Source organism: Apium graveolens, chromosome 8 (assembly GCF_009905375.1).
Source record: "Apium graveolens cultivar Ventura chromosome 8, ASM990537v1, whole genome shotgun sequence".
NCBI lineage: Eukaryota > Viridiplantae > Streptophyta > Magnoliopsida > Apiales > Apiaceae > Apium > Apium graveolens.
In genome coordinates this window covers 263,458,318-263,484,771 of record NC_133654.1, presented here as the reverse complement: position 1 = coordinate 263,484,771, position 26,454 = coordinate 263,458,318, and the positions used below count along the sequence as shown (strand labels likewise).

General features: G+C 34.9%; 3 protein-coding genes and 1 non-coding gene across 7 annotated transcripts; 3 read left to right on the top strand and 1 right to left on the bottom strand.

Annotated features, from left to right (window-relative positions):
* Nucleotides 1-2,769: 2,769 nt before the first annotated feature.
* Nucleotides 2,770-2,841, bottom strand: TRNAT-CGU (transfer RNA threonine (anticodon CGU)). The gene has a single exon. It is a non-coding gene; the product is annotated as a tRNA-Thr (tRNA).
* Nucleotides 2,842-2,934: 93 nt separating this feature from the next.
* LOC141678790 (uncharacterized) lies at nt 2,935-10,821 on the top strand. 4 transcript variants are annotated; one of them, XR_012557909.1, is made up of 15 exons: nt 2,935-3,048; nt 3,490-3,730; nt 5,730-5,923; nt 6,024-6,159; nt 6,438-6,698; nt 6,855-6,955; nt 7,212-7,305; nt 7,399-7,504; nt 7,750-7,843; nt 8,090-8,286; nt 8,597-8,696; nt 8,819-8,935; nt 9,548-9,665; nt 10,154-10,210; nt 10,371-10,449. XR_012557909.1 is itself a non-coding variant. In XM_074485183.1 (14 exons), exons 1-14 carry the CDS (start codon nt 2,953-2,955, stop codon nt 10,479-10,481), a joined length of 1,905 nt encoding a protein of 634 aa, XP_074341284.1. In that variant the 5' UTR covers nt 2,935-2,952; the 3' UTR covers nt 10,482-10,821. The 4 variants fall into 4 exon arrangements, 1 of the variants encoding a protein (XP_074341284.1); XM_074485183.1 differs by lacking the exon at nt 9,548-9,665 and having other exon boundaries at nt 10,371-10,821; XR_012557910.1 differs by lacking the exons at nt 9,548-9,665; nt 10,371-10,449 and having other exon boundaries at nt 8,824-8,935.
* A 571-nt stretch (nt 10,822-11,392) lies between these two features.
* LOC141679279 (putative methylesterase 11, chloroplastic) lies at nt 11,393-13,490 on the top strand. Its single transcript, XM_074485782.1, has 5 exons — nt 11,393-12,114; nt 12,210-12,446; nt 12,674-12,817; nt 12,893-13,021; nt 13,109-13,490. Exons 1-5 carry the CDS (start codon nt 11,728-11,730, stop codon nt 13,406-13,408), a joined length of 1,197 nt encoding a protein of 398 aa, XP_074341883.1. The 5' UTR covers nt 11,393-11,727; the 3' UTR covers nt 13,409-13,490.
* A 1,423-nt stretch (nt 13,491-14,913) lies between these two features.
* LOC141680868 (F-box/kelch-repeat protein At3g23880-like) lies at nt 14,914-16,074 on the top strand. The gene has a single exon (XM_074486969.1). It carries the CDS (start codon nt 14,914-14,916, stop codon nt 16,072-16,074), a length of 1,161 nt encoding a protein of 386 aa, XP_074343070.1.
* Nucleotides 16,075-26,454: the final 10,380 nt, after the last annotated feature.

Below are 26,454 nucleotides of genomic sequence, written 5' to 3'. Positions count from 1 at the left end.
ACCAATGCTTTGATTTCTTAAATTTTTCCCCGGAGCACGTAACCAAGCACCATAAGCTCTATCAATGACTATATCCGGATTTGCATAAACAACTTCACAATCTCTGTCAGAATGGCCTAATATACCCCAAACAAAACAAAATGTGCTTAGTCTCTCGTATTTAAATTTATCCATCCCCATGCTCCTCCTTCTCTCTTAATCTTCATTCTCTTTTTTAATGGTTTGTTCACATCGATTTTAACTCTCAGTCGAACGTATAGTTTCCATCCTCCAGTCGCATTACTTGGATCCGACTTCACAAACGTTCCTATCGAGTTACCAATACTCTGTAAAATCTTCTCCGATATCATTCCCGCAGGTAGATCATAAATTTGAACCCATATTTCTACCTTATCAATCTGTAACCTCTGTGGATCCTCTGAGTTTTTCAGTTGTTCAAACAGCAGCAAACTCTGCTCAAAAGTACAAGGCCCGCCATCAATTACTTTCTGAAGATCTAGCTTATGGTAAAACACAAAGGAGTAGCGTTGTCCTCCAATATCCCGTATTTCTACTCCTTCTTTGGGTCGCCATAAGGATGCCAATACATTCTGCATTGCCGGGAAGTTTATATTCTTGTCAGTTAGGAATCTCCCAATCAACACAAAAGTCTCCTTAGTAGCTACAATTTCCTCATCCCCAATAATCACCCCTTCAGTCTCCTCCTCCTCCTCCTCCAGCATCATCCTTGAATACATTTCCTCTAAGTTTACTGATGTCGCCATTTTGATTCAAAGAAGCAAATAGAATAAAATCAATATAATTTATACGTAATACTCGTCACAGAGACAGGACATAATAACTTGCAAAAGTGCAAGATAAAACAACCGTGTATATATTAGTTAGTCTGAGCTATTTTAGTGAATACATAGTTAGATGAATTAAACTTGTTATTAAAATTGAGTAAATTGAGATTTCGCTCTTAATGACACAAATAGAGATCTTATCTTATTCAACTATAAAACTCAGCCTGATTTTGTTAAACTTATCAAAATGCATACAATGCAACCTTTTTTCATTATTACACACAAAATAATCGAGATAGGTGATCGAATTTGAGTTCCCATTTATTAACAAAATGTTCATTTGTTTACTGTTCTCTCACATGTCATAGCGAGCACTTAACACGTGGTAACCATGGCATTGTTAACGTGAAATTAAATAATCGAGTTCATTTAATAGTATAATGAATTCCTTTTTTAAGGATAGATATATGGTTACATATTTCGGAAATCGGAATTATTTGGTTGAGATATTGATTTGTGATTTATCGGATGATATTTTAAAAATTGAATAATTTATCGATGATTTATCGAAAATCGATTAAATCGGACAAATATTTTTGACCAATTTTTGAGCGATTTATTGGTGTTTTTTAAAAATCGGCCGATTTTTATAACCATACATAGATTGAATAAATAAATTCATTTTGGCATACTCAAGGCGACCTATTTGATAAACGAGTTCGAATTTTCTTTTTTAAACGAATTGAACCATTTTTTAAGTTAAACAAACTGAAATTTGTGACCGAACTCGACTTATTTAACATATGAGTCGGGTTTATTCACGAGCTTAACGAGTCGAGTTTAAACGAGTCGAGCCGGGTTGACTCGCGAGCTCAACACTTAAAAAAATAAAAAAATATTAGAATTTAATTAAAATCCAATTTATAAAACATAAAATTAATTATATACGTAAACTATAAACGAGTTTGAGTTTGACCCTAGTCGAATTTTCGAGTTTCGAGACGAGTTCTAATCGAGTTCTGTCATACGCCGCGACTTGTTGAACAACAAGAACTTGAACTTGTGTTCGGGTTCAGCTCATATACGAGCTCAAATGTAGTTCAGTTAATTCGAGCCGAGCTGCTCAAGTTCTAGCTATGCTCGTAAGAGTTTGAGTTGAGCCGAGGTCAGTTAAATAAGTTCGAGCTCGAATTTGAGTCTTACTCACAAATCTTATAATATATTTTCGAAAATATTGAAGGAAAAAATTAACGGGGACTCAAGTTGCAAGAAATTAGGGGGTTGGAGAAAGTAGCCTCGTTGCAATACGGGGGCTAAAATGGGGTTTACGTTAGTCATGTGAAGGAGTGAGCATTTTCCGATTTAGAACCGAGAATCGAATTGAACTGATCAAAAATTGCAGTTTTGGTTCGGTTCGTAACGAATTTGGTTCTGGTTCGGTTCTTGTTTTTCTAGAAACTTCGGTTTTTGGTTCGGTTCGGTTCTTAACATACTGGAACCGTAAGAACTGAACCGAACCATATATAAATGAATAAATACAAAAATAAATATAAATATATGTATATATATTTTGTATTATGTTTTCTTATTTATAATATTATAATAAATTTTAAGAAAAATATGATTTTTATTGTATTACTCGTTTCTTTAAATATATATGGAGTTTTGAATATTTTATAAATATTTTTCTTCTTAAATATTAGAAAGTAATCGAATTCAAAATGATCCATCACTAATAAAAATATTCTTTTACTAAGTTACCCTTAATAAATAATTAAAACTAGTCAAAATTTAAATAGTTAGAATATAAAGTAATATGCAAAATAAATAAATATGAAATAAAATATAAACTTGGTTCTTTCGATTCGGTTCTTACATATGAACGGGTCAGATTGGGTCAGATTTGGATTTTGACCCGGTTATGACCTGTTGATCACCCCTATTCACGTACTAGGATCCTGTCCAACAAACAGGTCAAAAACACAGCCCACGGTGAGGATCGAACTCACGACCTTTCCCTTACGAAGGGAACGCACTACCACTATGCTACGGAGGCAAGCTTATGAAATAAAAAAGCATTAACTTATATAAATATAATAATGGACTAACATTAAAACCCCTTAAATTCATAACAATTATTAGGGTTCATCAAGAATCACAAAAAAAAATGTGTGGAATTGCTCTGTTTATCTCTGGAATACACATAGATTTATCACACATACAACCCCATCTCACCACTTTTCTTGAAAACCCTTCAAACCAGGTACCATTCTTTCTATACTTACATGTTTTATATATGCAAAGTTATGAACTTTATGTGTTAATTCTTGATATTTCTTGCAATGTGATGTATATATGTGTTTATATGCTAAAATATTTATGTGGGCTCAAGTTTATGTTGGTATAGATTATACAAAAGCATAGTTACATGTTTATGTATGCATAGTTATGTACTTGTGTTTCATTCTTGATACCACGGCAGAACCTCGATAAATGAATATTCGATAGACAAATAATCTCGGCAATTAAGTATCTTTTTCCGGTCCAACATAATAGAGAGACGTGTCTTTTTGACCCCGATAAATGAATAATCTTGGTTAATGAATAAAATATTTCGGTCCCAAGGGTATTTATTTATCGAGATTTAATTGTAATTGCAATGTTAATCATGTGAGGATTTATGAAAATATTTATGTGGGCACAGGTGAATGTTGATGTAGATGATACAAAAGCAGCTCTTAGGAGAAGGGGTCCTGATAGTTTAGGAACCAAGAATGTGTTTTTATGGCCTAGTGATTTGGATAGTCAAAGTGTTGTTTCGGATGAAATTGAGAAAAGGGGTTGCGGGAAATTGGAGTTTATTGGTGCTACATTGCAACTTAGAGGAAGTACACCTATTACGCAGCCTTTGGTTGATTCGAGTGGGAATGTTCTTGTTTATAATGGTATGCTTTTTGGCACATTTCGATGTTTTAGTTGTGTTAATTTTATATATCATGGTTAAAGTTTCGATCTTTTTTAATTTTACAGGGTCACACTTTTAAGCCCTGGTTTAGTTAAAGTTCCGATCTTTTTGTGTTTTAATTGTGTTAAATGTATATTGCATGGTTAAAGTTTCGATCTTTTTAATTTTATAGGGTCGTGTTATCAAGCATTAGTTTAGTTAAAGTTTCCATCTTTTTGTGTTTTAGTTGTGTTAATTGTATATTGCACGGTTAACGTTTCGATCTTTTTTAATTTTATAGTGTCACTAAACCTTACTTGTGTTATGTTATGTAGATAGTGTTGTTGAAGTTTTGATCTTTTTAATTTTTTCTATGTCACTGTATCAAACCTTATGCAAGTTTAGGGTGGCACGTTTACTGCCCTCTATACTTGACATTATTAAACAATTTTCGAAATGCGTGATGCTACATAGGTAAGATACAAACTAGAATATTTGTAAAGATATTAACATAGTCTATGAGTTGGACATACGAATGTCCTATAATATAACTGTAAAAGCTGAACAAAGAATTTAATATTAGTTTGTATTTTATGCTATAAGTTAGGAATAGGTTTAGAATGTAATTTATAAAGAGGTTATAAATATATCTAGATATATATATGCATGTTAGATAATATTCTAAAAGAAATGGATATGTTTTCTTTATTGTTGAGATTTTACCTGGTGGAAAGTTCAGAGATTTACTCGTTTAGGATATGTAATATATTAATATTAAAAGACAATAATTTTTTTTTCTCTTGTTATGGGTTGCGATCTACACAAATTCTTCCCTTTGGTTGAGAAATATTCCAAGAGTAGTGGTTCTTCTGTGGTGGGATAACCTTAGGTGCAAATTTTCTATGATTAATCCACCATTGTCTATATTTTCCTTGTATTTATATAGTTATCCTTGTTGTTCCTTCTTGTCCTGCATCAAACAGTCAAGATATAACGTAAGTGCAACTTCTGATCTCCCTACGTCATGCACTAGCCAACTCTTACACCAATTTGCTAATTTTCTGAAGAGCATGAAAGTAAATGAATGAGCTAGAAACCCTACAAGTAACTATGCTAAATAGGGGGTCATAGACATTTTTATGTATATAGAAAGAATAATTTTGAAGGCATTAATGGATCCCAAATATCTCTTCGGCAATTGATAAGTTTTGATTGATTTTATTACTAATAAACATAATGCCCCTCCTGCTTTTTGCAAACAAATCATAATTCACCACATGGCATTAGGAACTAATTTAGGTTCTATATTGGGACACCTAGCATTGCTGATATAGAAATATGATTTTTTTAGAATAATACATGAGAGGCATAAATCATATCCTTGTACAATTGCATAGACTATTCCGTAACTTATAGATGTGTCTGTCCGCATGATCCTCTTAATTAGAACACAACTCGGGTTAAACTATCATAACATGTCCTTATGTAAGAAATAGTTACTGGCCTTCCGTTGGTGTAGGTCCCTCTGCATGCTAAAGTGTAAGTTGAGTTTCCCCAGTAGAAAAGGTGAACACACCGAGTTACGTAATTCTAATTCTTAAAGTATCGAAAAGTATCATATTTTACATGCTAATTAATAATTAAAAAAATCTAGTTTAATAATTCAATTAAGTTTTTTTTTGAAATTATAATTCATTTTGCGAAAAATGGGAATTTACAAAAGATCCAAAGAATCAAGTAATGGTTTTGTCATGTTCATCTAGCCCTTGCCTTTTAATTATTCCTATTGTTGCCTAGTTTAATTTATTGATGAACTGTGGCTGAAATTGTGATTTTTTTCAGGTATGTGGGCATAATTGTACATTGTGTAACTAAAAGGAAGTAGAAGCGCGGTCATCTGCTTTTCAATTCCACAGAATTTATGATGATAATGGAAATGTGAGTGGCTGCATTCTTTTGTCAAAAAATTCTTACCATCTTGAAATAATCTACTTGCACAGGTGAAATTTTCGGTGGAGTTCAGGTTAGTAGGGATAGCAATGATGCAGAAGTTCTTATGGAATCACTAGGAAAATGCAGCTCCTGTAAATCTCACAATCATGCAAAAGAATGTTCTTGTAATGGAGAAGGGTTAAATTCTGTTCCAGAACTTCTTTCAGCAATTAAGGGCCCATGGGCATTAATTTATTGGCAGGTAACTTTGATTGGTAAGTTTCTGGATGCAAATCCTTAGCAATGGAGTCCGTGTAGTTTTATATATCTAGCTTGAAGTTTTCTTGCCCTTTCATCTGCAGGAAAGTTCAAAGACCATTTGGTTCGGGAAAGATGCATTTGGAAGACGTAGCCTGCTCGTTCACTGGCCAAATTCAAGGGACTCCAGGCTTCTATTATCTTCTGTATCACCAGTTTCTTCCATTTGCAAGAATTCTGGTATGTCCCGCTGGACGCTATTCTGGCACCGGTATACAAGAACAATTGCATTGTTTTATTGCTTGAACTTTTGACTTCCATGTTTATAATAATCTGTTTCCTGTTTTTCCGATTCTTTCATCCGTCTGTCGCCAACTCTAGCTTTCTAATTATGATATGATTATATATTCTTCCGTTGAAGCTGACAAAATCTTTCCAATGCATAAGAGACTGTAATGGTTCTTTAAGTCTATATTTTGAACTAAATTTCTGACAGATGTTCTTCTATCTGCTCACAGATTCTGGAAATTATAGTGAAATCACTGAATCATGTTTTTGGGAAGAGCTTCCATGTGGAGTTTACAGTGTATCTATTCAGGATTTAGATACGGATAAACATCTGGTTGGTGAAGTTAGAAATCATGACTGGACTGATCTCATGCTACATGAACTGGTCAAGTGGGAGAGATCTTCTGTGGCACCCGTAACTGAGAAATTAAACGGTTATAGCAGTCAGGATATGCAGTCAGCCTGTTTGGTGAACATGACTGTGGACATAGGTGATTATCATACAGTAATGCAGTAAAGCTGCATTTTTTACTATATGTGCTTTGATTGTATACCGTTCTGCTATGCTGATATCTAGCAGTGTTTAATATTGTATTCTGAGAGACAAATTCGCAAGTTCATTACAGAAGTATTGCATGATATTGCAGGAAACACACAGGCCTCACTTTCCTTATCATATGCTGTAGCTGTGCTGACTGCTTTAAGAAAATCAGTTACGAGACGCACTATCTTGAATCACTACTGTCAGGTTTGAGACTTACCAATAATTGGTGCAATGTTCATATTGTAGGTAGTTGATGAAAGAAAGAAACGACCCCTTTTTAGTATTCCATTGTCTTTTTTGTACTTGGTCAAACAATGTACATATATCTAGTAGTCTTACTTTATACCTGTAGTGAGCAGTGTTCAAGTTTGATGGTACTGTCTAATAAACTAAATAGTAGATCTTTAGCAACCTCAGAATTATTATTTTTCTTTTAAAGTTCCATGTCTTGGATCTGCAGGCAGTAAGTAATGCTCCAGTTGCAGTGCTTTTCTCTGGTGGATTAGATTCTATGATTCTTGCTGCTCTACTTGATGAGTGCTTAGATGCCAAATGTAATTGGTTTCTCTTGTTACTTTTTTTTTTTTTTTTTACTTTTTAGGATTTGTGTTTTTCCGTTTTTATTTTTATTATATTGCTTTTGGCAGACGAAATTGATCTGCTTAATGTAAGCTTTGATGGCCAGTTTGCTCCTGATAGAATCTCTTCCAGGACAGGGTTGAAGGAACTTCGTAGGGTTGCGCCATTGAGAAGGTAGCTTTGTTCTGCTGAAAAAATTTGGTCCAACATAAAATGAGCCTCTGTTTTACAACTTATAAGGAGAAACATTTGAGTCTTATTTTAATCTGCACAATTATATTCATCTGATAAATCTGTTAGTTACAGTTTTATAAGAGCTCCACCTCCACCACCACTGACGTGGGCACCTACTTTGACAATTTGCTTCATTTTCATTATGCATGTGTGTTTCTAACAAGGTTGATGGTGCAAGGTTTCAGCTGGAAGCTAGTAGAGATTGATGCTAATTTGTCGAGCTTAACCTCAGAGACAAAGCATGTTATGTCACTTATAAATCCTGCCGACACCTACATGGTACCGTCTTAAATTTACAAGCAATTATTAAGTTTCATCTGAAATGAAAAACATCCTAAAAAGGTTATTATTAGTAGATTCTGTGGCTCATGTGCATGAGATGCTCGGTTGACCTTGTTGTTTCAGGACCTTAATATTGGTATAGCATTGTGGTTGGCAGTAAATGAAAAACATCCTAAAAAGGTTATTATTAGTAGATTCTGTGGCTCATGTGCATGAGATGCTCGGTTGACCTTGTTGTTTCAGGACCTTAATATTGGTATAGCATTGTGGTTGGCAGCTGGTGGTAATGGTTGGGTAGATGAAATGATCGGAGTTGACAATGATGTAGCGCATCATCGTGTTGAGTACAAATCAGAAGCTAGGATCCTTCTAGTGGGTTCTGGTGCAGATGAACAGTGTGCTGGCTATGGTCGGCATAGAACAAAGTACAGATGCGGCAGGTATTCCATTTGTGACTAAGATAGAGTTATATCTGATCTCATGCTTTCCGTATTTTTGTAGTATGTAGTTATAAATTCCCTTTTGTAGAGATTTAAGAAGGGTTGTAACTTTTTGTAACTGTAATAAGAAGAACATGAAACACATCATATTCTTTGTTAACATGTTGCTCACACCCTTTTTTGTTATACGCCCCATTTTTTGCTCATTGTGAAGATTTTTATAATCTATATCTTTTAGACTTGTGATTAATTGTGTTTTTTTAAAAACAAATTCTGCTCGTTCTTGGTGGTTTCAAACACTTGTTATCAGCTGGGCCAGGCTACACGAGGAACTGAAATTGGACATGCAAAGAATTTGGAAGAGAAACTTGGGGAGAGATGATAGGTGCATTGCTGATAATGGCAAGGAGGTATTTTGGATAAATAAATAAATTAAATAATTGTGCTTTTGGCCTTGCCAGTTGCCATTATCCCAAAATCTATTTCTTGATGTACTTTTCTTGCTAATGATGGCCTTGCTCGTTCTTTTTAGGCCAGGTTTCCTTTTCTGGATGAGGATGTGATAAGGACTTTGCTTGATATTCCGCTATGGGAGATAGCTGACCTTGACCAACCTAGTGGAGTTGGTGACAAAAAAATCCTTAGAGAGGTGTGTGCCAGTCTCAAACCTTTCTGTCCAGTAATCCTACATCTATGATAACTTCAATAAATAAGGCTAGCTTAATATACTGGAGTAGAGGAGGACTCATCCATATCTGAACTTACGTATTTGTTAGGTTAACATAGTGGCTGTAGTTGGGGAATGTTGTATGTCCAAAGTTTGTGGTTTTGTAAGCTTAAGGAAGATTGAGGAGCTTTAATTAGCTCTATTGCACCTACAAGTACAGAAGCTTTGATCTATCATTACATATCATGATTTCTGCATCTTTCTTCTCTCTTTAGTCTGATTAAAAAAATTAACAAGTTCGATATACCAATCTTTAATAAACAACTGAATAACAACCCTTCTGAAAGTTCTCATAGAGGCATAGCTCAAGTCCACTTATCAACAGTATCCTGCCTTAATGTAGAGGAAGTGATATACTTCAAAGATTCTAGGTTCTAGCATTGCTTTCTTTTACATGCCTTGTAAAATAGCAAATTATGATGCTTTCAGTGTATGTTTGTGACTTGTGCCACATTCCTATTAGTAATGCATATAAATTCATAAAAATATGTGAAATATGCTATGTTGAAGAGCACTTTGCTTCTGTGTTGCAAGGATTTCTCCCATGAGTTTCAAACTTGTAGATTTGTACTTGGGAACGGCCTTTAGTCGCTGGCAACAAGAAAAAGCGTAAAGATCACAAGACAGCAGATGCAAATGTTTATGTTACTGGGTATAGTCAGTAATTATTTCTATACATTAAGTAATAGAGGCCGTGCTGCTAATATTTTTAGCTGGGTGATATAGTAAGTACTGACTAGTATATAATTGAGCAGAAAGTAGATGTGCAGTATGCTGTTACTGAGTACCTGTGGCAGGACCTTTTCTGCATCTCTACGTATCTTAATCTAAACACTGCTTAGTAGGTAGTAGCATTTGTTTTTAAAAGAAATATTGGTAACAAAGCGAGAACAATAGCTAAATCTTTCTTCAGAGCGATTATGCATTAATGAAATGCTACTAATATCGTTATATCAGCTGGTATTCATTTAATAAGAGTGCAAAAAACATGTAGTTTGTCATTTAATCTGCTTAAGTGTTGCATGTTAAACCTTTGAATAATTTCATTGCTCCTTGCTTTCGAATTTCAAATTTTTATAACATCTTGATGGAAAATGCTGATTAAGCATAAAACTCATTTCATACTTGTGATTTGTTAAGGTTGCAAAATTGCTTGGTTTACATGAAGCAGCTGTTCTGCCTAAGAGAGCAATTCAGGTGTGTTAATTATTTCTTGTAACTCGGAATCTGCACTTTTCCACAAAAGTTCCATTTGACTGGTCAGCTTGTCACATTTTAATGGAAGTTTGCAATTAGTTATCAATTTTGTACGCAGGATCTTTATAATCTAAAGCTTGTATCCTTGTATCTTTTGTAGTTTGGCTCAAGAATAGCAAGGGAGTCAAATAGAAAGAACTTTGGAAGTAATAGAGCAGCAAACCAAGCATCAGTAGGGAGTGCACTTATCACTTCAAGCCTCAATGCTTAAGTGACATCATCGGGCCGCATCAAGGCAGTGCAGTGGGTGTTCACCGGCTTGCGGAAACTCCTCAGCTTAAACTTCTCCCTAATTTCCAACAACCAAAATCAACCATAATGATATCAATATAATGATTGTTACAACAGAAATAACTTTATTCAATTCACCTTGGAAGATGAATCACCTCTTTGATGTATTCCTAGTCTTACCAGTGTAAGTTTAGTCTGGACTCTGGACTGATTTCATTGCATCAGTAGTCAAATTGTACAAACCAACTGTTACCTGTAAGAAGAAACAACTTCTAACATGTTTTCTTGTTCAATATATCCAATGTTATAATTATTGATAATATCTGCTTTGATCAGAAGTTGACTCCTTTAAAATCTGAAAGTTGTGGGAACTAGACTACAATGGCTGTGATGAGTATTCTACGAAATTTTGTTACCAAGAGAAAAGTGGTACCTACTAGACTATTATATTTGAAAATCTTGTACCTGCAAGACATCCCGTAAAAGGAGCGAGGGAGATATCATTACACAGTATTAACAGAGTATTCATTTTTTAACAATGAAATGCATTCGAAAGTTTAGGGGATCCCCTCTGAACAATTTACCATTTTCAAAAAGTCTTCAGGTAATCTATATTGAATTGTGTTACCTTGGCATATCACACATGTATTATATGCACTCAAAAATTTTATAACCTATGTGTACAAGTAATGTTTCTAAGTCAACAAACGTCTGTTAAGGCCGGCTACATAATATATCTTGTCTATATACAATATCTATGTTAACTTTTATAACATGTGGATGTGGTCCATTTATTATTAATGAAAATAATGTAGCACAAGTTTTTGTTCAGTTTGGTTTCTGTGTAATAATTGGATGCTTCTGATATCACAATCTAATATTACAAATTTGAATAATCTATTTTTGAAAGTTGACTTAACCTTCATGGAGACCACTAATACAAAGCCAGCTAATATTTTCTCAACCAACCTCCATTTTTTCAACCATGTCATCTGTGTTTGCAGTTGCCTATAGTCTTTAGCAACTTTTGAATGTGCTAATATTGGCACAACAATAATTTCCCATTTTATCTTAAACCGGGATTAAGCGTAAAGCCGTTTGCTTGTTGAGTTTAGCGATTTTTAGAACACTGATTGATTTTTTGGAAACGGAAAATTTCATTAGGTTCTGTTTTAAAACCAGAAATCTGCTAAATTTTTAAGTGCTTTTCTTGCTGAAGTTGTGTTATGGGGAATTCACTGACATGTTTTGCTCCCAAGGAACGGAGAGAAAAGGAATCTAAATGGTCTCAGAATCGTTTATCGTTTATAGGATCGAGTATTGAAAAGAATGATACTACACCAAGACCATCAGCAGCAGCAGCTGCAGCTGCAGCTGCAGTGAAGAAAGAGGTCATTGATGATGATCTTCTTCGACAACAAGCTGTTGCTGCAGTTTTGCTTCTTAAGCAGCATCAGCAACAGAATGGTTCTTCTGTACCTCAATTTGATCGGTCTAGCTCTGTTCAGTATCCATTATCATCTTCAAAGAAGCAGAATAAGTTGCCAAGAAGTTCAAGTTCAAGGCCAAGTTTAGCTTTGGATCTTACTCATGCTCAGCTTACTAAAACTCAGGTTTTTATAGTTATGCTGAACATGGAATTGACCTAAAAATGATTATGTTTAAGTACCTTGTGTCTTAAGCCTTAATCTTTATGTTTACTTTGTAGGATTCAACAACTGAAGTTCTTGAAACTAAGCATTTTGTTTTAGTTCATGGAGGTGGATTTGGAGCTTGGTGTTGGTATAAAAGTATGGCACTTCTGAGAGAAGCTGGATTTGATGTTGATGCTGTCGATTTGACTGGCTCCGGAATTGATTCCACTGACTCCAACAGCATTACCAGTTTTGCTCAATATGTGAAACCTCTAGTTGATTTTGTTCAGAATCTCGGTGAAGGCCATAAGGTAATCCTTCAAAGTATCGTTGTTAATCGTGATAAATGACCCAACAGGCTAACAGGTTCTGCAGATCACTGCAAATATCAGCAAAAACATTAGAATCACATTTTCAAATGCCATTTCATTGTTTGAAAATATATCAAATTGTCGGACACTACATGTGTAGGAATAATCAGAACTGTTGGTCGATTTCTCTTCTAAGACGTTTTACCTAGCAACTGCATTATGTGCAGGTAATATTGGTTGGACATGATTTTGGTGGTGCCTGTGTTTCGTATGTGATGGAAATGTTTCCCTCCAAAGTCTCGAAAGCCATTTATATTGCTGCAGCCATGCTAACTAGTGGAAAAAGTACCCTTGCTACTTATCAAGAACAGGTTTATTTCTTGAATTCAATCAAATTCGAGACAAAATAGAACTTTTGGATTGACTGACTTAGTATCTTCATGCAGCCCTCTAGTGATGTAATGCAACAAGCTCAAAAGTTCATATACGCGAATGGGAAGGATCATCCTCCAACTTCAATTTCCCTCGACAAAACATTACTAACAGACTTGTTATACAATCAAAGCCCTGCTAAGGTTAACACTTTTCACGAGTACTAGTGAACCACAGTTCTCAGTTTTCTGTTGCAAAAAACCTGAAATTCAAATGTACTTTTGTTTCAGGATGCTATATTAGCATCAATGTCCATGAGGCCAATGCCATTTGCACCAATTATGCACAAGCTCGCGCTTTCTGAAGCAAACTATGGTTCCATTCAGCGTTTTTACATAAAGACAGACGAAGATTTTGCAGTTCCATTAGCTCTGCAGGAATTCATGATCAACTCCAACCCTCCCGAAAAGGTTTTTCAGATCAAAGGCTCGGATCATTCGCCTTTTCTCTCCAAGCCTCAGGCTCTTCATAGGATCTTAGTAGAGATAGCGAAGGTTCCATCTAGGGACAATGTGTCCTTAAAACATTGATCTGTATTCTCTAGTCACATTTTTTTATTTATCCATGAATATGTCTTAAAAATATTACTCTCTCGGTGTAGTGAATTCTTTACATCACTTTTTAACACGCTTTTCAATACTCGTTTAAAGTATAATTTTATATTTTTTTTTTATTTTTTTTTCTGAATAAAATTTTTATTTTTAAGCTTTTATTCAAATTTTTTTGAAAAAAATATTAAAAAATTATACTTTATATAATTCTCGAAATACGTGTAAATATTGAACGTAAATATCTCAGTGGGGGCGGAGAGAGTAGAATTCTCGACTATCAGGAGATCCCCGTTTAAGACCGGGATCGGGGAGTAAAATAGCGCCATATTCGGAAATCGGGACATGTTAAGGGAATGAATTAGGTTTCAGAAATCAAGGGCGGGCTCCTCGGCCCCGAAACGAACCGTTACTCATCCCTACTAGCCGATAAATAAAAAAAAAAACATTGTTGGCCCAACCTAACCAAGTCAAGCACAACTCAATTATTCGAATATTTAATCTAAGCCCAACTCAGTTATCTAAAAGCCTAAATGTATATTGCCGATCCATGTGTGTTACTTGTTATGTGTTCTCGTTCTTATTTCCCCTTCTCCTTCCCTCCTGTATCTCGTTCTTATAACTATCTTGGATAAGAAACCTCTGATGCATATAATTAGAACTTTTTTACTTAAGGTATATAAATTTGAAAAAATATTACCAATTCAAATGTATAATATTATTGTTGTTTCCACGTGTGTCTACGAAATGCAATTATCTTTTTAATTTAAATGCTAAGTTTTATTCCGGTTCAATCACATTTATTTTACATTTAAATTTTTTATCCCAAGACTCATTCTACGTATCAAAATCCAATAAATTATATTTAGTTTAATTTTTATTTTGTGTAAAGCCGGATACATATATAATTTGTTTAACTCATATGAATAATATATATAGTTTATTTCAACTGATCGAATTTCATTTTGATTTTAATTAATTTTTACAGTGAAATAGTTTTTAAAATTTTTAGCATGTATAAATTATTGAAAGCATAGAAAATTCTATTCAATTTAGAACACCTATTGTTGGTTATAGAATATTTTTTTATTTTAGATCCAACGACTATTATTAATTTGTTTAAAAATCTAACCGCCTATATTAAATTGGTAGAACATGTACCATAACTACCAAATTTTTTAATTAAAATGCCCTTATGTATATTATATACTAAGAATATAATATGTAAATTTATATAAACTTTGTGGTGTAAGTATAATTAAAAATATTTAAAAAATATTATTTTTTCGAATTTTAACGAGCGGAACAATAAATCAAATCGAAATTATTTAAGTTGGTGCGAAAGAATGCGGAGTGGAATCCATTCCCCTATAATAAATCAGAGTTTGAAACCAATTTTGCATCTCGTATATTCCTTTTAAGTTTAGGGTTGTCCACGTAAATAAAATCTCATAAGTTGTAACACAAAAAGGCTGCAAAAGGCATCAATGGGTAGTATTCTGAGCCGTGACAATTCTGCTGTTGTTCCGGATCTTCCTGACGAAATAATCAGGAGCGAGATACTTACTAGATTACCGGTGAAATCAGTGGTCAGATTCCGATGTGTCTGTAAATCCTGGAATTCTCTGCTCTCAGGCGACCCTGATTTCATAAAATCACATCTCACTCTCTACTCTATGAATCTCAACAACGGCGCCTTAATTTGTCGGTGTATTCCTCATGCTCAGTCCGATGATCCTTTAACGTCGAGATTTCAGCTTGGTGGTTCGGTCCACGGATTAGTCTGTGTGTACAATTACGATCGTGATGCAAGTAGTTCAATATCATGTATTGGATTATGGAACCCTGCTATTAATCACTATAAAAATATACCTATTCCTCCTTCTGCAAGATCTACTTGTATTCAAAGTAAACATAATTTCAGGCTCGGCATTGGTTTTGATCCTATAACTAATGATTATAAAGTTGTGTACATTACTATGAAGCCTGATCACCCATTCGTGGCTGATGTCTACTCGTGTAATGCCGGTTCTTGGGCCAAAACTAGTGCCAAATCTACGTTCCTCTCGCGAGGTGAACCCTTTCCGAATCCTACAATCGTCCATGGACGTCCTTATTGGTATAATGATTTCGCCGGAAAATATTATGTTATGTTCTTCGATGTCCAAGAGGAGGTTTTTAGGTCGTTGCCTGGCATTGGTTTCATCAACAAGCTCAAAAAACAAAAGATTATGGTGAATTTAAGGGAAACCCTAGCTTTCATGTACTATAATAATTTTAACCATAGTTTCAGATCAGTGGACTTTTATGTTTTCAACGAAAGATGTGGTATTTGGACGAAGAACTACACGGTTGGACCAATCATCATGCCAGAAAGGATGTACTTCGACTTATGTAATTGCTTTTTGAGTGGGGATTTATTATTTGGATCAAGAAACCAACTTAAATTAGTTAGTTTCAGTTCTGAAACTCATGCTGTCAACAATCTTGATAGTCACGTCTATTTCTTTGACAGTTGCCGCCGTTGGTACCTCCCTTTCGTAGGTATTTATGGTTACACAGAGAGTCTAGTTTCTGTTCAAGGAATGAACGCCATTCATGTTGACAAAGCAGGAGTTGATATTTTAATCATTGAAAAAAGTTTATAAATTTGTTTATAGAGGAGCGCCACATAGCCCCCGAGAAGATTGCCCTCCCAATTTTGGGCTCTGTATTTATATATTTACGAACAACAATGTCGCATAACGGCTAGATGAATTTGCTTAAATAGCAATCCAAAGTGAACTTTTGAATGAAGTGGACATTGAAGCTATTTTAGATACTTCATATGATATTGATATTGCAGTGTTGTTATATTCCTGCTGGTTGCATCAATTTTTAGACAAAACAAGTTCTTTAGAGCATCTCATACAGCATTTTATAGTGCCAATAAACTTGAAATTTGAGGGGATGGTAATTTTTTCTCCAAAAGATTCCAGCGACTCTTAAACTCTTTTGCTCAATTTTAAAGTGCTACTCTTCGTCCACTTTTCTTATTGATATAATAATCAAATTAGGGCTGTTCACGAACCGAGTCGAGCCGAGTTTTGAAGTAAACGAGCCGAGTTTTAATTTTTTTTCTGACGAATCGAGCCGAGCCGAGCTTTATTACCTAACTGGAAAACGTGTTTGAACTCGAGCTCGAGCTCGGTAACCATCGAGGCGAACACGAGTTTGTTCGCGAACAAATACGAGCCGAGTATATGCGTTATCGAACAGCTTATTAAGAGCTCGTTAAATATACAAATATTACAACTTAAAAGCTCGGCCCAGTCCAAATCATCAAGCCCAACCCAACTAAAAACCTAAAACATACTTGTCAGACGACTCAGACCCTAAATCTCATTCATTCTCCAAACCAAATCCCTAAATTTCTTAAAAGACAATTCCCCTCACATAGACTTACATCCCTAAATTCCCAAACAAATCCAGTGAACGGTTACCAAATCAGAGATTCCCCGGTAATGTTCTCTACTTCTCTTCCACGTTCTCAATTTTTGGTTAAAGTTAAGTGGGTTGGTTTGGTTATTCTAGGTGTATGTTGGTGGTTTTGGTTTTGTTTTTTATAATTCTGGCTGGAGTTGGTTATTTCTGGAGGGGTTGTTTCGTTTTGGTTTAATGCGAGAGTTGGCTGTAGGTGGAGGCTAGGGGGTGGGTTAATTGGATGATTCCTTATTGGGAGCTTTTATAAGTCTGTTGGTTTCAATCTTCAACAGGGAAGCAAGGTTGAGTGCAAGTTGGCCTATGGCTCCGGTGGGTGTTTTTTATTCTCTGGTTTGGTGTCTGGAGAGTTAAGGAGTCGATGGTGAGTATTTGTGTTGAGGTTGAGCGAAATCAGAGTTTTCTCTTGTTTGTCCTGGGATCAAAATGAGGGGATCAAAAAAATATTAGAAACAGGGCAATGTATTATTAAAATATTCTGAAAATATTACATTTTTTTCGAGTTTTACCGAGCCGAACTCGAGCCGAACGAGCTCGAGCCGAACACGAGCCGAACATACTCAAATATCGGCTCGAGCTCGTTTTCTTAACGAACAGATTTATGTGTTCGAGCTCGAGTTATGTTCGACTCGAGCTCGTTTTCTTAACGAACAGATTTATGTGTTCGAGCTCGAGCTCGAGTTCTTAACAAACCGAGCTCTTATCGAGTCGAGCCCGAGCTTATTCGCAAACAGCTCTGTTCGTGAACAGCCCTAAATCTAATATAAGAAGTATGGCTAGACTAGAGTTGAATATACAATTAAGCTTGGAGTCAATTAAGGTCCTCCTTGCATCAAAGCGTACAATATTTAGACACGTGTAAAAAATTACATCTTAAATCTTAAATGTATTAAATACATGCTACCTTGTTAAATGTATCAAATTGAGTTTGATACTGCCTAATCAATTTTCATTTATTTTAATGTGAAAAATTGTTACAGATAATCACTTTTTAACCTAAAAACACAAAAATACCAATTCTCGGTAAGGTAGGTGAATTTTACCATTTTAATTACCGAAACAACACACGCGTATTAGATAATTTGCACTATTCCCAAAGCTAATTTCTTTATTAGTGTTGTGAGTGTTAAACTTTCCCATCCTTTTATCATGAGAGAGAAAATAAAGCAATGATCTGGGTTTCAAGACTCGACACAGACGAAGTATGTGTATGTTTTTACCAGAGGTCAATGTTTTACTCCCTCAGTCTTTTTGATTTGTTATCAAAAGAAGATTAAGAAATATATATAAAGTAGTGAAAAAAATAAAGAAAAGTGGATTAAGTGGTGAGACTCATTGATTTTTAATGTATAAAAGGAAAACCGTGGGATAAAAGTGGTGTGAAAAGAGAGGAAAAGTGGGGAAATGGAGAGAGCCATTGACTATGTTTGATAAGTTTTAAAATATAAAAAAATAGATGAATATTCAAAAAAGGAAAATGTAAAGAATGAAAAAGACGGAGGGAGTATTTTATTCAGGTTTGATATAAATTTGCAATACAGTACCCTAATTTAACTTGTGTATTAACTAGTTACTCCACTAGCGCATGCGTAATATGTGATACCCTAGTGTTACATGCGTAATTGATCGGGTATTCTCCCGAAATTTGATATTCTCGTCATTATTGTTTAAAAAAGTGTTATTTATTGACTTCACCCTTTTACCGTCATCCTATTTTTCTTCCCTCATTGATGTATATTCTTGGCTGTGTGCATATGTGTATAAATAATTTTTTTTATATATTAATAATATATTTTATCATTTTTTTCTAGACGTGTTCAGTAAATTATTTTATCTAAATAAATTTATAAATAAAAATATATGATGTAATTATAAATATATATTAAAATTACTTTAAATTTGTAATAATAAAATTTTAAAATTACTTTATCCGTCATATAATAGTAATTTTTTTCATGATATGTGTTCAATTTTAAATTTCAAAATAAATGAATTGAAATTGTGATCAAAAAGTATTCTTCTTAAAAATTGTATAATAACAATTAATAATAGATGAATAAGAATTCAAGGTATTTTTGATAGATATAAGTGAAAATGTATAATTGAAATTAGCATTTTCACGTAAAAAATTGAAAAAAAATTAGTATTGTGGGACACATTAAGTATTAGTTATATCATTTCAGAAAAGTAGCAATTTGAGAATAGTAATATATTTTTTTTTTTATGTTACCATCTCATTCTATAAATATTTTTAATTTTATACTATTACTTTTGTTATTAAATAATTGTGCACTTTCTATTCATATTTTAATTTAAGCTGCATGGAGTATATATTTTCATAAATTAATTTTATTTTCAATAAATAAGAATTCGAATAATTAAAATTAAAATTACTAATTTTTTTCAAAAATATTTAATAAAAGTTATGCTTCATATTTTTTAAAATAAAAATATAAAATAAAAAATGAAAAGTTATATAAAACAAGAAAATAATTTTATATATACAAAAGTTGTCAATAGTAAGTATACAAAAATGTCATTATGATCAAAAGAATTATAATGAAAAAGATAAAAAGTAAACTCTATATAAATGTAAAATATAGATATAAAAATTAATTTTTCACGTCTGAGCCTGAATCTAACTCCACATCACCGGCAACATTAAATGTAGTCTTGAACTACTCTATTTGCTTCTTCTTTTTTCCACGCATGTACATAAACTAAGTTAAGGACATAAGTGTGATTTTGGATTTCTGTGTGAAACAATTATTTACTATATTTAGCAATTATGTTAAACACGACAAATTTTTTGGAGAACAATGCCAGAATACTAAGAAAAGAAATTATACCCTACATATAATTGTGATAAATGAGTTAATATGTTCATGATTTGTTCGTCAAGGTATCTATACTATTATATTAAAGACTATATATTGAAAATTTGATTGTTGATCCTTGGTCACCCTTGTTTTGATAACTGAAAATCTGTAATTATATTTAACATAAAATACTATTCTTAACACACTAATACTCACAATATAATTGTATAAATACAAATAAAATTAAATATGTATAGTGGTTTCTAGCTGGAACAATATTGTTATTCCTAGTGGACTAACAATGAGATTTACAGAAGGGGGGTTGAATGTAAATCTCAAAACTTTTTCAAGTTTTGAGCAGTTTATGAAGGTTGTGTGTTCAAGAAGAACAAGTGTGTGAATTGCTTTAAGCTAATGCAGACAGATATATATTCAAGCACAAATGTAAAGAACACAACAGACCTTAAAAACTTTTCTGGTGGATTTGTTGTTCCACCAGAGATGGTATATTAGAAAATCTGTGATTAAACAATGTTGATCACAGCTGCATCCTAGTACAAACTAGATGAATTTTCTCTCAATGTTTTTCTAAACAGCTCTGGAAAATCTCACATCTGATTACTAGCTTCTACTTGGTTTATATATTACCAAGTGTACAAGTGAAGAACAATATAAAATACAGTAATAAAATAAGATCTTCACTTGCTTCTTTTCCTGTTCACTCCAGTACTTTGTTGACTATTGCATCTTTGTACCAGAGAAGAACGGCTGCTTTTTCTGTTGTTCCTGAAATTCGGCTACCACATCTCAGTTGTCTCTATCAACCCATGTGCCTCTGTCTGTAGGTACAACTACCTCTTATCAACGGCTAATCATCAGAACATCCGTTGAAACTTTCATCCGTTGATGCACTCATCCGTTGAAGGATGTTATCCGTTGATGACTTTATCCGTTGAAGCTTTAGAGACATCCGTTGAAGCTTAGCTTCTTATCCGTTGAAGGTCTTTAAGTCATCCGTTGATACCACTTCACTTATACAAAATTACAAGGCATGAAGTATTTACAATTGGCCTTCCTATCTGCATATCATCTAGTAGTCAACATGACTCATAGTTTCTCTCAACTTCCAAGAATTACATTTTAAATACAGAGACTGAAATATGCTACAACACTAAACTTATTTCTAAGTAAAGCTACACCATCAACGGATAGCCAAAGTGGTCTTATCCGTTGAGGCTACAGACACTAAATTTCTACTTAAGTATTTTGTTAAACATATCATCAAACTAATGCACATACATTCCTAACAATCTCCCCCTATTTATGTCTAAAAGAATTGTAGGCATAAATTCAGGGTTAACTTGATGATAACAAAACACTTAACAGATATATGAATTGAAACTAAGTAGAAATTTAAAAATGCTGCAAAAGTGTATGTACTAGGAGGTAATTGAAGATTTACAGTGTTTCCAAGGACACTCCTTTAGTCTGAGCAGATCATCTTTTTCTTCTTTGTTCCCTGGTTTTCTTTCCTAGCCTTTTGTCATTTTCCTTAATTTGGAGTTGGAGTTGTCTGAAGAATTCAGCTTCATCTTCAACACTGACATCCAACTTAGATTGTATTTCTTTGAGAGTTTCATTGCTGGCAATCTTGAGTTGGTCTTCAAGTCTGAAAAATCTTCTGACTCCTTTATCATCTCTAAATTCCATCAACCAATGAGGTGATTTGTGAATTGTAATTCCCCTTTCTTGAATGAGTAAAGTCATGGGTAAAGCATTGGGCTCCCTCCAAGTTTTCCTTATATTGGCTATCTTGTTGAGAATTTCAGTCTTGGCAGTTCTGGTAAAGCCAGAATCCTTTTGTATGGCTGAAAAGACTCTAATCAAGGTAGAGTAGCCTTCATCCAGAATCCTGTGGAGAGGCCATGTTCTTTCCCCAGCTCCTTTATATCTGAACACTAATCTCTCTGGTAGCTGTCTGTAGGCAGCTATTCCCCTTACATCCTCCAGCTCATCCAGATAGAGTTCAATGTCTGAAATTTCTTTTATGTCACAGATGTGAACATAATCATCTTTAGAAATGGGTGACTTAGGCTTAGGTTTTTGTTTTTGAGTGAATTTCTTAGAGGTTATGGGAGGTGTAGATTTTGGTTTTCTTTTCTGTTTCTTTGGTGGTGGAAGAGTGGTTAGAAAGGTAGGCAATTTGATAGTGTCCCAATCAATAGGTTCCTCTTTTGGAATGATTGGTTCACCATGGATGTTTATTGTGGGATCAGCAACAAGGGGTTCAGGTATGGAAGATAGTGGTTTAGATATAGATTTGGTTACTTCAGTGTTATCTCCACTCCTTCTATGTGCCTTGGCCTTTCTTCTGTTTCCCTTCTGCCATTCCTCTCTTTCTTCCACACTCTCACCAAATATACTCCCTAAAACCTCATCTAGGTTTGTAGTCTTGTCTTCACCCCTGACTTCAATCCCTTTTTCTTTTTCCACTAGACTTGACTTTAGCTGTTGTTCAAGCTTTGCTTGTGCTCTTTTGTCAGCCTTTAATTGCTTGGCTTCTTCCTTCTTGGCTATTGAGAATTTGGGATGTCCTTGCATCACACATATGCTCTTTCCCTCTCTAATGATAATAGCTCTATTTCTCCTTACATCCTCATCCATGGACTTTTTGAGATAGGCAATACTCCTGCCTAAAATCTTGTTCTCATCATCTTTTGGAGGAGGAAAGTCCACTTCTTTTAAAGGATTCTTTGTTGAGTCCTTATTGGATCTTTCATTGGGCTTGAGGATTATAGCTTGTAGCTCTTTGGAAGAAGCTTCTCCATCCTTATGACTCCCTACTGGCATGAGCACCATGTTGATTGGTTCAATTTTTGTGCTGTGTTTCACAGATGTTGATTTGTCTTGTGTAGAACCAAACAACAGTTGCAACCTTTCATCAATTCTCCTCTTTTGCTCTTTCACTTGGATTTCAGCTGCTGCAAGCTGAATCAAATCAATTCCATCAGGCTTGCCCTTGATTTGAATAATTGGAGAAGCAGTGATGGCAGGAACTAGCACTTTAGATATGTTGACTTTTGTAGATGGCTCTCCTTCCCCTTCCCTTATACTCTCCCCCTTTTTGTTATCATCAAGGAGAGGGGTCAAGCCTTGTGCTTTTGCCAGCTGCATTAGGAGACTGGTTTGAGATTGTTGATTGTGAAGAATGGTGGCCACAGAATTTTCAATAACTTGAACTCTGTCTTCTAACTTGGCCAACCTTTTTTCAGTAACAGATTCTTTCTTCAATCTCAAAACCAAGTCCTGCAATGTACCATAGGGCATGACTGAATCCAATTTTTTTGAAGTATAGGTTTTCAAGTCAGCAATATCCTTCCTGAGATCATCCATACTCAGATTCTGCTTCACTTGCTGCAGCTTCATGAGATGCAGTGAGTCCAGGTGAGCTTGAAGGATAGCCTTGATACTTGCATGTGAAGTATTCTGAATGGCCTGTTGAATAGTGTTGATTTGTTTGACTAAAGAGACATTGAATTCCACTGATCTGTACTCCTTAGTCAAGGCCCATTCAGGTAAATTTGGAATTGAACTAGGGCCTTCATCTCCCCCTAAGTTCATGCTTCCATCAAAAGAAATAGAGTCATCATCATCAGAATTTGCTCCAAATTCCTCAGATGGCTCACCAGCTGTAGAAGGCATTTTGTTAATGGCAGCTTTATCCCTTTGAAGAGATTCTGTTGTGTGCACTAGATTTAGTGACCTTTCTGCTTTCTCATTGCCCTGAGCAGCCAACAGTTGATAGGCTGTCACAGGATGAGTAAAAGTGTCAGCATCCAAGGAAATGTTATCAATTACAGCTTTGTAATGTTGCTGAAATTGTCTTTCCTTTTCAGCATCATCCACAATCATTGACTCATTAGCAATGGCTGGTTCCACCCTTGTATCTACTGTACCTGCTTTTCTCTCTTTTTCTCTATGTTCTTGCATCAGGGGCTCCCCCTGGCTCACACATCTCACTCCCTCACCTTCACCTACTAAGGTGGTACTCCACTCACTTACTTTTGCCATGCTGGAAGAAATAGCATGCATTTTTGAGCTCTCAATCTCTCCTTTTGCCTGGGAGCAACCCAGCCTCTCACTCAAATTGTCACTCCCTTCCCTCAATCCTAAGAGTGATTGCACAGTATTCATGTCTTCTACACTTGGGATTAAGTCAGTTATTTGTGTAGAGACTGTCAACGGATGTGGAATATCCGTTGAAGATGAAACTGATGTTATCAACGGATAACTGCTGTTAAGCTTATCCGTTGAAGAACAACCACTTGTCAACGGATGAGTGATATCCGTTGAAGAAGGAAAAGAAGTTGAAATTGAAAGTGATATAACTGTTGAATCTGTGTAGATTGATTTGAGATGTGGTGACACAGATCCTTCAATTATATCTGAAAGAATTTGCGGGTGATCCAACAAATCATCCAAGAGATGATGATCACCTATATTTGAGTGGGGCTTCTCCCTGAGTTGTAAAGAGGGAGAATCAGGAATTGATGGGAATAACATATCCACATCCAGAGATGGTGATGAAGTGTTTGGTGATTGATGTGTGATTATTGTGAGAGAATGGGGCTGTGACTCCACATTTATTGGAGTCACATCAAACTGAGTTTGAGAAGGCATAGATACAGATGGATGTATCTGTGCAGTGTGTGCACCCTGTGTAGAAGATTGGGTTCTGGCCTTCTTTCTTCTAATAAAGGCTTTTGTTGGTGAGTGTTTGGCTTTAGTGTCCCTCCCTCGTTTGTTCTGTGTTCCTGGTTGGGAACTATTTTCAATAGTAACATCCTTTTGGGAGGATGCTACTAGGGATGTGCTAGATACCTTTTCAACCACCACAACTTTTTGAGAAACTGTGGCTTGGCTAGCTTGGGAAGCACTCAACTTTCCTTCCTTATCCTGGGGGTTTCTTTGATGTTCACCCCTCCCCTCACCACTCACACCCTGTTCACTCACCTCAGGGTTAATAGTTGGTGTTACAACTGTTGTCTTTTGAGAAACAACAGAGGTGGATTTCTTTGTCTTGGATTTTGAAAGTTTAGTTTTGGTGACCTTGGTAGAAATCTGTTGGGGCATCACAGATTTCATGGCCACACTAGAAGATAAAGAAATAGGGGGGTTGGAAGAAGTAGGAGTTGTAGAAGCAATTACCTCACCTACCTGAGGTGCATTCATGATTGGTAAATATACCAATGGCACACTGCTGTTAAGATCCATTCTCTTCAAGTCTGCAAGAACTCTTTTCTCTTGTGCCCAGCACTTGAGTTTATTATTCTCATTGATTATGACTAAACCTTCAGCAACATGGTTAGCCAATAACATAAAGAATCTAGCATAATAGATGTTATTAGGTCTATTAGCTTTGTTACCTAATCTAGTACCTAATTCTAGCATCATATAGTTGCTAAAGTTAAAATACCTATCAGAAACAAGCATATAGAACATATTAACCAGAGATGAAGTTATGGCATCAAAATTACTAATTTTCCCAGAGAAAACCTTTATAAAGGCATCCCCAAGGAAACTCCATTCTTTCCTAAGGCCTTTTCTTCTAATACTCCCTAAATTAGCAGAGTTAAGAGAATAACCTATGGAATCTAACATGCTGGATACATCACTATCAGTGTGTGGTGTCATGGCATTGTTCTCAGGCAATTTAAAACATGCTTGTAGATCATCACAGTTAATACAGTGAGTTTTACCTTTGAGAGTGAAGGAGATAGTCATATCCATGGAGTTGAACTCAGCAGTTGTCCAAATCTCCTCAACTACTTCACAGAAAATTGTTGGGGCTTCCAGCATTGCATAGCTAAGTTGGCAGTTTTTGATGAAGTCCATCATTTTGTGATAGTCTGAGTGGGCTTCATTCTTCTCTACCAAAGCTATGAAATTGTTCTTTTCATAGATGAACCCAGATTGTGACATAATCTTCACGACTGGTGCCATTTTTGTGAGTAGAAATTGCAGAGAATAACTTGAAGTTTTTGCAGAGAGAAAATGGTAAATGCTTGAAATTTTAAGAAAGCGTAAAGTAAAAATGAACAATCAGAAGGACTTATATGCTCTCTCAAATTAAAAAAAATAAAAGAAAGATTTATCAATAAATATGCGTTGGTGAATTTCAGTCGTTTAAGAATAAACTGTAAGTATTCTAAAAACTACCTTTAAGACCAATACATACAGATGTATGTATGAGTATCAACGGTTAAGAGAATAGAATCAACGGCTGTTAAAATACCTGAATCGACTGATGTGACATTTCAACGGATAAGGCAAATTGTCATCCGTTGAAAGGTACTTCAGTTTTATCCGTTGACGGATGAAAAATTCCAGAAATGTATTTGTCTTTCAACGGATAATGATTATCCGTTGATAGAGCAATTTTGACTTTCAACGGATAGGGAACATCCGTTGATGGAATAAACTATGTTAAAAGTCAAATTTGTTCTTAGCAACTAATATATTTCAGGCTTCAACTCAAATTGCAATAAAGACATGAATTTTAAGAATAATTAAGCATACCTAGCTCACTTACCAATCTTGTGAATGTTGATTCATCAAGTGGCTTGGTAAATATGTCAGCAATTTGTTGTTCACTTGGAACAAAATGTAGTTCCACTGTACCATTCATGACATGCTCCCTGATGAAGTGGTACTTGATATCAATGTGCT

What these genes read in the sequence shown, in the direction of transcription:
- LOC141679279 (XM_074485782.1), top strand. Translation starts at nt 11,728, where the DNA reads ATGGGGAATTCACTGACATGTTTTGCTCCCAAGGAACGGAGAGAAAAG. An exon ending in ATCTCGGTGAAGGCCATAAG is followed by an intron (nt 12,447 to 12,673) that starts GTAATCCTTCAA and finishes CATTATGTGCAG; the next exon opens with GTAATATTGGTTGGACATGA. An exon ending in TTGCTACTTATCAAGAACAG is followed by an intron (nt 12,818 to 12,892) that starts GTTTATTTCTTG and finishes ATCTTCATGCAG; the next exon opens with CCCTCTAGTGATGTAATGCA.
- LOC141680868 (XM_074486969.1), top strand. Translation starts at nt 14,914, where the DNA reads ATGGGTAGTATTCTGAGCCGTGACAATTCTGCTGTTGTTCCGGATCTT.
- LOC141678790 (XM_074485183.1), top strand. Translation starts at nt 2,953, where the DNA reads ATGTGTGGAATTGCTCTGTTTATCTCTGGAATACACATAGATTTATCA. An exon ending in TTGAAAACCCTTCAAACCAG is followed by an intron (nt 3,049 to 3,489) that starts GTACCATTCTTT and finishes ATGTGGGCACAG; the next exon opens with GTGAATGTTGATGTAGATGA. An exon ending in TGCCTAAGAGAGCAATTCAG is followed by an intron (nt 10,211 to 10,370) that starts GTGTGTTAATTA and finishes TATCTTTTGTAG; the next exon opens with TTTGGCTCAAGAATAGCAAG.